Source organism: Larimichthys crocea, chromosome X, assembly GCF_000972845.2.
Source record: "Larimichthys crocea isolate SSNF chromosome X, L_crocea_2.0, whole genome shotgun sequence".
Taxonomy (NCBI): Eukaryota; Metazoa; Chordata; class Actinopteri; family Sciaenidae; genus Larimichthys; species Larimichthys crocea.
In genome coordinates, this window is record NC_040020.1 from 25,774,953 (window position 1) to 25,787,595 (window position 12,643).

The 12,643-nt window shown below is 40.5% G+C and overlaps 1 protein-coding gene across 3 annotated transcripts in view; it reads right to left on the reverse strand.

The window, feature by feature from the left end:
* Window positions 1–12,643, reverse strand: part of LOC104928752 (protein sidekick-1) — a 218,448-nt gene that overhangs the window by 20,223 nt on the left and 185,582 nt on the right. For 2 of the 3 annotated variants that reach the window (XM_027282930.1, XM_027282931.1), the window contains 4 exons: window positions 12,045–12,231; window positions 11,039–11,137; window positions 7,498–7,692; window positions 368–569 (listed from right to left, as the gene is read on the reverse strand). In XM_027282930.1, coding sequence (XP_027138731.1) covers window positions 368–569; window positions 7,498–7,692; window positions 11,039–11,137; window positions 12,045–12,231 — 683 coding nt within the window. Of the gene's footprint in view, window positions 1–367; window positions 570–7,497; window positions 7,693–10,411; window positions 10,478–11,038; window positions 11,138–12,044; window positions 12,232–12,643 lie in introns of those variants that run through there. The other variant, XM_027282932.1, reaches the window with a different exon arrangement.

Sequence of the window (12,643 nt, forward strand, 5' to 3'; positions counted from 1 at the left end):
ATTACTGTATGTAGTAAGGTAGTTAGCCAGTCATGTCAATGTTTGCAGTCGGCGTTGTTGTGTTTACCTTACTCTAGAATGAGACTTTTATATCTAAAGACACCACAACTAATTTTACAAAGACTCTGCTATATTTTTACATTTTTCCTCTTGTTAACACTAAAATAAATAAATAAATAAAAAAGACTACAAACCGTGACAGGCCTGCTGAACATAATTACAGTTACTAAAGGATGATTAGACAATCCTGTTTGGGAGAAGGGTCAAGTGAACAGTCAATTGGCATTCAAAATTTACCACACTGTCGCCACACAAGCAGATATGTGTGTGTCTGTGTGTGTGTCTGTACATATGAGCATATGTGTACCTGTCAGCGATCCAGGTGGTCACGTTGTGCGGGATGTCAGCAGTGTGCGCGTTCCAGTCCCCGCTGGGCAGCTCTTTGACCTGCAGAGTGAAGTATCTTAAGGGGGAGGAGCCTGAGCCACCCGTCACCCAATGGAGGCGGACACAGCGAGATTCAACTCCGTCCTGAGGTACAGACAACTTCCTGGGCGGCTGGGGGCGCTCTGTGGATGTGGTGAGGAGGGTGAGAGAGGGGAGACAAAAGCAAGAGAGTGAGAAGACATGAAAGAAGTAGAGGAGAGTAGAAAAAAGTGGAAGCAAGGGAAGGAAAAAAGAGAGCAACAAATTACCTAACTGCTAGAGGAATTTCAATTTGATTAAAAACACATTTTGATTTGGACATCAAATTATGCAATTTAGTAGCAGGTTGTGTTACTTTGTATGTGTGTTTCTGTTGAGACAGAGTCTTCATAAAAAGCTTTGCAAATACAGTTGCCTGACAAATTAAAGGACAGAGTATCGCACATCACCAGAAGTCAAGGAGATGCTGAATGCTAGATGAAAAAAGAGCATCTACATTCACATTTTTCTCTTATTTGTAGTGGAGTAGTGACACTGCAGTGAGAGGACAGACTCGCGACAGTACATCTTGTCTTTACAGGATGAGTGTATCTGAACTTTACAGATAGTCAGAGGTTTAGTGGTGGAAACATATTCAGACTTTTAGAGGGTACTTTGGACTGACTAAAGAATGAATGCATAACAATCTTCAGTTATAATTAGATAGTGTTATACGTCTGGAGTTTTTGTCAATACACATGCACGCATGTAAAAAGCCGATTAGAGAACCGACTACTCTTATAGACATTTAAGAGACTTGACTCTAACCAGGATACTTAAAATGCATGTAAACAAGCTGAGTTCACTCTATAGAAACATCTGCATTTAAAATGCTTCTCCGCTCATTAATTCAGCATTTTCTTTTAATTTGCTTCCTATCTGTAGCAATACATGCTGATATGACTTGTCCCCTGGACAAATTGAGACCATCACGGACCATATGCTGCAAATACCTCATAAGACAGGACGTGTGCAGCCTACATTTACATCACATATTTATCAGATTGAATGCTGCGCTGCATACGTATGTTTAAATGAAACAAGACATCTAACCACTGCAGCATCAAAGAAACAATTTCTCAACAGACTGTGCGTGTGTATTTGTTTTCGCTATTCAATTAGAAGATGAAAGATGGTTCTGGGAGTCAGTATCTTTGTACAACTGTGTTGGTGATTAGTAGACGTGTGTACACACATGCCCGCAAGCACGCACACAAACAAAAATACACGATCGGGGGAGCGGGGTGGGCATAACTATTTAATTTCAGGGGCATCACGTTATCGATTAAGCCTGGAAATGAAACTATTATTGATTTCCTCTGAAGTTTAATTAATCTGCACTTATGCTTTCAATCAAGCACAACCGCACACACACACATATAGGCTTGCCTTCCTTCGTTCATCCTTATCACAAGTAATTTAAGTGAAATGTTTGCCTCCCTTCTTGCCTCACGCCCTTATTCTTCAGTCCCTTCAAAATTTGACTATTATCTCCCCCTTTCGATTTCCTGATACCATCTGCGTCTCCGTGTCTGTTCTCCTCTTGTTCTGTCCCACAGTTAAGATCATGCCCTGATAATATACTTGTAATTGTCAGAAGAAGTGCTGCCCTTTCAGCACTTATATGACTGTTTACTGCCACGCGACAGACAGGAGAGGGGTGTGGTAGAAGTGTAGAAGAAAGAAGAAAAGACAAGACATGGTTATTGCGGGATCAATTCTGCTAAATATGCTACTGTATGTTGTCCATTACCTTATGATTCATCACCCTCTTGCAGAGAAACATCAGAATTGATAAGACTCTCTAGAGGGAGTTGTGATTTTCCCTCATTGCACACAGCTTCACACACATACACACCCGCACGCACACTCAAAAAGCCAATTTTCTTTTTCCAGGGATTAAGTTGGTCTCTTCAGCATCATCAGAAAGAAATCTCTATTAGGCTATTCTGTCTACCTCGCAGTGAGAATGGGCCATTATGTTACTGAAGTGGAACAGAGAACCACTGAATTCTATTCTAAAGAAATCCTGATAATGATGGTGCCAATGTTATGATATCTGATCCAATTAAAATGCACTACACAAGCCGATAGCTCCGAATAGAATATCTGACATCATGATTCCTGGTTTTCATAAAAATTCACTTCACTGTCACATTTTAATATAGGGACTTTTGTACCATTTCAATGCTTCTTTACTAGACGTACACGGTGCCGCCTGACAGAGAAAATTGGAGAGAGAGATCAGGGATGACATATATCAAAAGCTGCGAGCTACGTTCAAGCTAAAGTTATTCATGCATTAGCCTACTGAGGCACTACTATAAATTCGATTTTAAAGTGATATTTCACTTTGATGGGATAGCTCTTCTCAGCTCAGGAGTGGTCAAACTTTAACACCACCTAGCACTCAAACTGTCCCTCCATGTCTCTTTATCAACAGATGATCTTACCTTGCTCCCAGAATAATAATGCAACCAGTGGAAAGTGTTCAAATGTATGCAGGTGGAATAAGACTGCCGTGTTGAACCACCATGTTATTACAGTAGCCCAGAACATACAAAGAACATTATGGCACTACATAGAGCCTTTTGCAATATTTGCACATTTTACAGTGGAGGTACTTTCCCCTTAACTTGAGGAAGGAGAGGGTGAGTGGGCTGAGTACAATGAACAATTACACTGCTTAGAAAAATGCTTTAAACTATTAAATACTTTTAGCTATTAGTGTGTCAATTTAATAAAGGATGGATGATTATTTTCTATATATGAGATCCTCTGCAGCTGGACTCCGTAGCCTGAGTCTCTGGAACAGGAGCCTCTCTAGATATTTACAAAAAAACCTTAAGGCATATCTTTTTAGCCTGGCTTTTATTTGAGGAGCCTCTTCACTTCAGCTTTTAAGACATTTTCTCTGATACTCTCGGGTATACTACATCTTCAGGGTATATTAAACATAAAATATAATATAAATGCATTAAACACCACCGAATCAATTAAGATTGTAATCCTTCATGTTTTTCAATTTTACTTTTTGTATGTCTCACAGCGAGTGAGGCGAGGGGTTGCAAACAGCGCTCACTATAATGCCACTAAATCCTTTCAGATTAAATAAACTATATGATATATGTGTTGCTTGTAGTGACCTACAGAGAATTATCATCCACCTCTGCAGTTCCTGTCAGCATACACATGTTATTTTAGCACCTTTTAGCTCACGGTTTTGGTTCTTTCTTTGGTTTTCAGTGAATACGCTCTACTCTACACTAAGCTTTCAACAGCAAAGTTGGCGCACTGAAACATTTAGCTGCTAAACAATCAGATATTTCCCTCAGGAGTTGATGGAGACAACAAACAGAACTAAAAGAGAGTAGATATTGGACTTAAAATTATCAGGTGGCCACAAAGACCACCACTCCAAACGAATGCTAATGTTGCTCCATAACTGCTGGATGTGTAAACATGCAACAGGTTGGCTATATCAACATTTCAGGGTGGTAATATATCAGTGTTGTGTTTACAGCTCATTTCCACTGCCCTCCCAAAACCGGCCACGAAGAAATTGTTGTTTGGAAGCAGCATAAGAATGAAAATAATTATCTTTAGTCCACATTCAAGCTTCTCGGGCTATTCTCTGGCTTGCGAAGGACAAACACTGCAGTATAAAACTAGGGAACGTGTTGTCATCTAACAACAGTGACTCAGCATGTAGCTTGTATCAATTGATGTACTTTGTATGTATGATGTAGGTTGTATGATCTGCATTATTGACTTTTAGTATTGGCTTGTAGCTTAAATAATGTGGTCAGTTTTATGTGATTTAAGCCATCCTGTATTACATCCCGGTTATTATATTTGTATGAATGACAACTTGATTATGCCTTGCTCTGGGTAAAAGTTAATTATATCTCTATCTATACACTGTTTTCTGATTAATTTCGTAATAATAATAATAATTCACCAAATTTCAAGTTTGTTCTATTTAAAAAAAACATCCATCTTTATAATAACTTTCTTGCCAGTTGTCCACTGCTGTTTCTTGCCTTCCTATCGTTCCGCAGGGCCATTTGTACCTTGACATCCTGTGTCATCTTGTTCCAGTACAAACTGTACTGTCATACCTTCTCTTGTCATCATTCGGTCCAAAATCTTTCAAGAAATGTAACCAAAAACAGCACCTGCATTACGCCGTCCTTATGTATAAATCTTTGGCAGATAAGACTCTGAAATAATCACAATAAAAGTCATACTTTGCTGATTATGATCAGTATAATCTTCATTTCTAATCATGTGTTAATTATAACCAGAGGAGAGATACTAAAGTATGTGATATACCGAGTCTTCATTTGGCAGAAGTTAAAATCCCAGCTGCTTCATTCTGAATGAGCCGAAGACTTCAAAGCAGCTGACTGAAGAGAGGTGCAGAAATTTAGACACGATGAGATAAAAGTATCACAACCTCTGAAACTGAAGAGGATAAAACTTGACTTTTTATCTGTTTATAAATTGAAGGAAAAAGGACTGTGCTGCTCACACACTACTTTAAGAATCTAGTCACTGTAAAATTCTGTTTTTTTCCTTTGTGGCCACTGACTGTGTGTTGGAGGATACACTTCTGTTACAGGCTCCTGGACACAAAACTGTCTTACGAGAGTTACTGTCACTGCTCAGCCTCCTACGGCACGGCTTGTCATGTGTTTGAGTGTGTTTCTGTTAAAATTGCTGTTATTTTCACAGTTTATACCCCATGATGAGGCCAGTGACTGCTAAAATTAGATGAAACCTTAGAGAAATGATTATTTTTGCTGCCCTAAAAGAGAAAATTACCATGACAGCAGAATGCTGATAGAAATACTGATCAATAGTAATTACTTTGGTTTCTGCTTTCTCCTTTGGCAAAAGAAAGGTTTCCACTGCCATCTCAACACACTGCCAGTCTCTTTCTCTTTCTCACCTATTTAGTGTTCATTTTTCACCCGCCCACAACAGAGCATGGTGCTATGAGTACATCGCCACTGTTTGCAAGACAGTTGAGTGAGAAAGGCTAATAATCCTTGTTGTCTCACTCAACAAGTCAATTAAATTTGGCATGTTCAGTGGATGAAAGCCACAAACGTCTTTGATCTATAATGATTGTGATAATTCAAAAAACCTGGTTAGGTGGCCCTCCACCACTTTTTGATGGACTACTGTTGCACACACCTGACTGTCATTATGGCCCTGCAGGACAGTTTCTAAATGTCATTTCTTCTAGTTCTGTATGTACGTAAAATGTTCCACACACAGAAAAAGGTCATTTTTATCGTGCTAATATTAAGTGCACAGTAACATTGGATTCTGTACGTCCAACTGCAAACTACTTCTCTCTGAAGTGCTGAAAACTGGTCCAAGCTCTATGCCTGAAGCTCCTGCTCCCTTCTCTTACTTTGACTCTATCTCTGCGAGGACCGCACATCGACCACAACTCATTACACCTCTAAGTAGGGCTGCAGAGATCATAAAATTTTCAAATGCTAAAACTTTCACGTAACCTTTCCATACTCTGCACTGGCTGCCTGACTGCAGGAAATAGCATAATGGGGTGACAAAATATAATCTTTAACCATTTGAAAGTTATTACGAAAAGATAATGCTTGTAACAAACCTTCCTAACGGCAAAAATTTTGAAAACCACAGGTAAAATTAACAACATTAATCAAGTCACTCCTGCTTAAAATCGGCTCATTTACAAAGTTTCTTGTCTGATCTGGTTTATTTAACACGTTTAATTTCCTTATACGTTATTATAATTAAATGTGAATTTCATTACAGATTATTACATTGCTTTGGTGCGAATGCCCCACGAGATACATGATACGTGTAAAAAAAAAAAAAGAAACACATTTTACTCGTCATTAGTCAAAGCTTCCAAGCTTATATGCCATTATTCTTGTTGAATTATCCAGCAATGCAGAGAAGTCATTTTTATAGGAACAAAATGAACACATTTGTTATACCGGTTCCATTAGTGTGTTCAATGCTGTAGAATTGAATCATACTGTTACTGTTTCTATCTCTTTCAATTTAAAGAAAGAGAAGAGCAAGAAAGTAATATTTCAAAAATGGTTTTTAATCTTCCGTGTCTCAGACACACGTGAGCTTTCATTGTCCCCAGACAACCCCATCAGTGACCCATCGGCCACACACTGTTTATCCCTATAGGCCTTTTTCACAACCTGTAGAGATAAAAACACACGTGCTTCATAATATTAATGAAGACTCTGTTTCATTTAGACCCTTACTCATTTATACCAGCTGCTGCTATAGCATGTCAAAGTATTACTGGCCTATTAAAGTCTTAAAGCCCCTGAAAACGTCAAAGCATTTTTCTTGAACCTAAAACATTAAGTCATTGACGGTCATCTGGTTCGTTTACGTTTTGTGTTGTGTTATCTGGGGAGCGGCCTGATCATCATAGTTGGAATCACCTGGACCAGGTAATTTCCGCTACATAAATCACACCTTCTTGGTTTGTTTCTGTGTCTCTCTTCTCTGCCGTGCATGGTTGTGATTCTTTCATTTTATCAGACAGCTCTCATAGCATACCATCATATCTCATAGCATCGAGCATTCCTTCGCTACTGATACAAACAAAACAAAATTTTTGCCGTTATTTGATTTGTTGAACAATAAATTACTTTTATTTTCGCTGGTTTTTGTCATGGCCTCAGAGCTGGGTCACGACACTAGTAAGAAGCTGAACTTAAATGAACTAAACATTTCATAGCAGTGTTTGATAAAGGGGAGCACATTGAGCATGTCCACAATTTCCTCTCTATGTTTTCTGTCACTCTGTCCTGCACTAACATTATTTAAATGTGATCTCAATAAAACGTGAACCGCTTAAATACTTTCAGCACCTCATGTCATTGCGGCAGCTTGTGAGTTAGTACAGGTCAGGTTCCTTTTACAGTTTAACAGGAGTGGTTAACATCTGCATGGCTAGAGGAACATATATATAGTAAAGTGTAAGTGTACATGTGTGTCCTTCACCTCTGCGTTCAGTGGTAACAACCAGGGCTTCTTGTTCTTTGCCCCAGCCCACGGCGGTGCGAGCAGTGAGTTGGAACACGTAGGTCTGCTCAGGGGAAAGTCCTGTGACGGTGAACTGTCTAGCGTTGGAGCCGACCTCCACTGTGGTCCAGCGCTGAGGGTCCCTGCTGTCCAAACGGTAGGAGATCTGGTAGCCTAGTGAGGGACAGAGGGACAGACAGACGGAGGAGGAAGATTGTTAAAATCTGCGTGAAAGTGTTTTTGTGGCCTACTTTAGTTCACAGAGCCCACAGGAATCAAAGACGGCACAATATGAGATTGGGAAAAAGCCTGAAAATAATGCCATGTACCACGCATTCTTATTTCCACAGTAACACATACAAACAAACATATTTTTTTCTGCAGTTCCTTGAACTGTCTGTCAACAGATAGATGTGATCTATGAAGCTATTATTGAAGCTTTTATACCTTGCGTGTATAAAGCCCTAAGATTGCATTTACCAATGACATACACAAAGCTAGAGAGAAAGTCATAATACTGTCATTGAACACCAGCGCACGCACACACCTAAATACACACGTCACATGCTGACGTTCCCTGATACACACATTATATAAACATACAACCTTTCTTCTGTCCCCTTGGCGGTGACCCATGGTGTATGCGGCTTGTGCCCGTTTCTCTGTCTCATGTGCAGCAGGCCATGTAATAACACTAACACCGTTCAACACATACACACATACACTCAAACCACTGATCCCCGACCATGCCTTCCACACACCACTGGCCACTCACAAAGGCTCTCAATATGAAGATTGCATTGCACACCAGATACACACAACCATGCAAGTGTGCCGAGGTGAATGGTTCACAGTAAGACTGTTGGGATGGTAATCTGCTCAGAGGCATCTAATCTGGTTGTGCGGGTGATAATCTCATCAGATAGTCTGATTGTATTTTAATGTGAACGCAGCGTGGTGAAGCTTATTGGATAACAGCGAGATAACAAATCCTCTTGCATCTAAACAACTGGGTCAGAGCGTGGCATTATCTTCTGTATTGAATATCATTAGGACATCACTGCTATCAGATACACGAGGCTAGATCTCCATTACAAAGTGACTGTGTCATGTTAGAGAAAGCCCATCTCCGTTTTCCACTGAAAAGATGTAACATGCACAGAATGTTTCATACTGCATTCAAAATGTGTATGTATACGCACTTTTCCGCTTACAGCTGCACATTGCTCACTGGCCTCGTCTTATGTTCTCACGGCAATGGTAATGCTGCTAAAAGATTTGTCTGATGTCAGGCAGAACTGTCAACTCAGGAGAGCAACTTATACACCAGATACAAATTATATACAGTGTGTCACGTCTCCATGCTTAGCTTTACCATACCGAAGATCTATGGATAGTTCTCCAATAAGGTGTTGAGGCACATAAACAAACACTCTCTTTAGGCCTGTTAGTCTTTGAAGATTGTAGCACCGACTCTCTCTCACTGGACTTTCAATCTGTGGAAACTGTCAGCACATTTAAAATGCAGCTCAAAGGAAAAAAACTTGTTTAGACTTGCTTTTGTTCATTTTTGTCTCACCTGTTGTTTAGCTGGTTGTCTTCTTTGAACATCTTTTGCTCTGTCCCTTATTTGCTTTGTGTGTTGTTTTTTTTTCTCTTTGCTTTTTTATGAAGCACTTGTGATGTCTGCTCTTGAAAGGAGCTACAAAAAATAAAATTCACACCACGACTGAATGCTGAACAAAAAGACAACCTATGTGAGATGAACTAAGGATTTCCCATTAAATCCTTAATAGATTTTCATTTATATTGTTTATGTTTAGTGAACCCTAAAGATGCCCAGATTATGAATGCATTTGTTAAAGTAAGTGAGAATAATGGCAACTACTTTACTACTGTGTTTACTAATACTGTTCTAATTTGTGATATTTTCTTAATATTTCCTTCTGGTGTATATAAAATGATCATCCAATGATGCTGACTGTAACTAGAGCCAGTGTTTAGTGTGAAATATGACGGTTGGACATGGCGGACTTCATGGAAGAGGACCCGTGGCGTTAGTAGATAAAAGAAAACATAGTTATGCATGTTAGAGCCCGCTAAATCTTACACACTGGACCTTTAAGTGTGTAATACACCAGATGTTTTATGAGCCAACACAACCACCATAACTGAGGTATATCCATACAGTATGTACGACTAATGAAGTAAATGTTTTAAGTTTAACAGCGGTATACATCAACAGCAAACTACATTTTGAGACTTTAGTGAATGAACACACAACTTCATCGTATTTAGTATGAAGTATAGCGTTTGGATGTGGCTTGTATTTGCCACCAGGATGTTCGTGTAGCTGTATTATATTCACTGAGAGGTCATGTGCAAACAGAAATGCCTCACTTTGCTTTGCCTCGTGCCAAATTACATTTTGCACCTCATGTGGTCATGTTTCTCCTCTGTCCGCCTCCTGTGTCAGTCCCTATGGGTTGAGAACCCAAGGAGAAATGAGGCAGTCACTAAAGAAACCAGTACCCTTCAGTTTTTTGTATCTCCATAGCACGCACACACACACACACATACTCACTCACACACACAAAACGTACTCAGCAAGGACACAGCAGGACTGCGTGTTTGTGTGTGTCTGTATGATCCAGAGAGAGAGATTTGCCCTCCCACTCATCCTTCTGTCACATAGTGGTGTCGCACTAAATGTCCTCCCCCTTACAATACAGTCACACATCACTCACACTGTCCTGCTCGACTCCATCCCCCACTGAGAGGACAAACACGACTCCTTTCACTCCTTTGTGCAACGTGCGCACGCGCGCGCGCACACACACACACACACACACACACACACACACACACACACACTCACACCTGTCCCTCTCACCTCCATACATCTCCTCTCTGCTGTCTCTGTTCTCTCTGTTTGTAGCTCAGCAGCTCTCACATTCCTCTCTCCTCTAGCTCGCCTCTCTTCCTCTTCATTGATGTGTTCTTTCTGATTCACTCTGCTTGCTGCAATTTGCAGTTTCAGAAACAAGTGATATGTGTTTATATATGAGGATACATATGCATTAGAAAAGGTGTCTTGCTTCAGCAGCAATAATAGCCCTCTTCCCAGGTACAAGCTTGATCACTGACACACACACACACACACTCATACACACACCAACATAAACACCAACAAACCTTGGTTCTCAAGTGGAGAGTAGGCAGGAGAGTTGACCCTCATTTGAAAGCTAAAAACAGAATCAGCTCTTTTCCATTTTATGGCTTTTACTTCCTTCCTCCCCTTGAAAGATCACAGCAGTATATGTGTGCGCGTGTGTGTGCGTGTGTGTGAACGTGTTTAAAACTGCTAACTCATTCCCTCTATAAGCACAGCTTTGTCCTTCAGCAATCGAAAGTAAATCTATTTTTACCATAAGCGTAAAACACTGGATTATAATTTCAATGTTGCTCTCAGATATCTGCTTCCTCATGTGTGTTTGTGTGTGTGTGTTTGTTTTTGTACCTAATATGATGCCGTTGGGGTTTGTGGGTGGCTGCCAAACCACCCTAACTGATGACAATCGAACTTCTGGAAACACCATCCTGACAGGGGGGCCGGGGACTGGAGAGAAAAATAGAGAGAGGAGTTGGCAGCAGAATGAAACTGCAATAATGTATACAAAGAGCAGCAGAAGGAAGCACAAAGGGACTTCTTTAATACTATAATGAGAAAGAGAGCAATGCAACATCAAGCACTTATATTCTAATAAGTTAGTATGACGGTACCGAGGCCTCACAGATAATGCTACATGTGCAGACACAGTGTCATACATTTTTAAGAGGCACTTCTAAAGGACAGAAAACAGAAAATGTAATTTTCTTTGTCTTTCTTCCTGATAAAAGTACATGTTCCACATGACCAAATACATGTCAGAGTGAGTGTGTATGTGTCTGCGTGTGTGTGTGTGTGTACACGGTATGTGTGTAACTGACAGACAGGATGGAGGTTCATTACACATTGCCGGGAATTGACTTCCCCGTTCTTGTTTCATCCTGAAATGAGAAAAACTTTTCAAACGTGACACTGTTTGATAGAGGATGAGTGTGAGTGTGCATGTGTGAGTCTTTCTGTGTGTGTACTTCTGATTGTGGTTGCGTGTGTGTGTGTGCGTGCCTGTGTGCTTGTGCTTTATTATTCAAAAAGACCAGACTAGGTTTCTAGCATCCTTAAAGGTCTGCTATAGTTCTGTCTGAAGAGATCTGCACGCCTGTTACACACTAACACGCACGCATACACGATGTGTTCTCCGTGTCTGGGCTGTGGTAGGGGTCTTGAGGGGTGAGCTGAATTCAGTGGATGATCAAAGAAGTGGGGGGGAAAGAGGCTGCTGGCTGTGCTGACAGCAGAGGTGTAAGGAGGTGAAAAACAGCTGCCGTGGTGAGAAAAAGGCAAAAGTGTTGAACAAACTGCTGGACAGAAAGGTCAGTGATCAGACCGAGACAGAGAAACAGAGAGACAGAGATCCTACCATCTTCTTTGGTTCTGAGCAGTATAGGGTTGCTGGGGGGGCCGTCACCAATCTGTGTGTATGCCAGCACCTGCAGCACATACACTGTGTATTTCTGGAGAGCCCCAAGGACCAACGACAAACTCCCCTCTCCTTTTGCCACCTGAACACTTGGGGGACCTTCTGAGTCCTTCTCGCTGTACAACACCTGTACATAGACACACAGAAACAAGCATACATGTCAGATATGTAATTACAATCAGAAATATAGATACAGACTGGACCAGGACGTAGAGATAGATCCTAAAGTTTTGCTGTTTTTTCCTTCATTTCCTTTGGTGACATTAAAAGTCATTACAAGACAAAAACCTACTCTCTTAATACTTTTTCTTTGAGACTTCCCACCTCAAAGGTAACAATGGATTGAATGGAAGATTTTAGCTGTCAAGCCCAAATCAGGCAGCTGTTACAGAAAAGAAAGACCCTAAAAATGGTATAAAGTGATGTGTAGATGCTGCTAGCATCACTTATATCAAAACTGGAGAGTATTTCTTCATTGAAAATTGCAAGAAGAGAAAAGAACGGCACTAAAAGGCGAGTTTGCTCTTCTCCCGACTGAC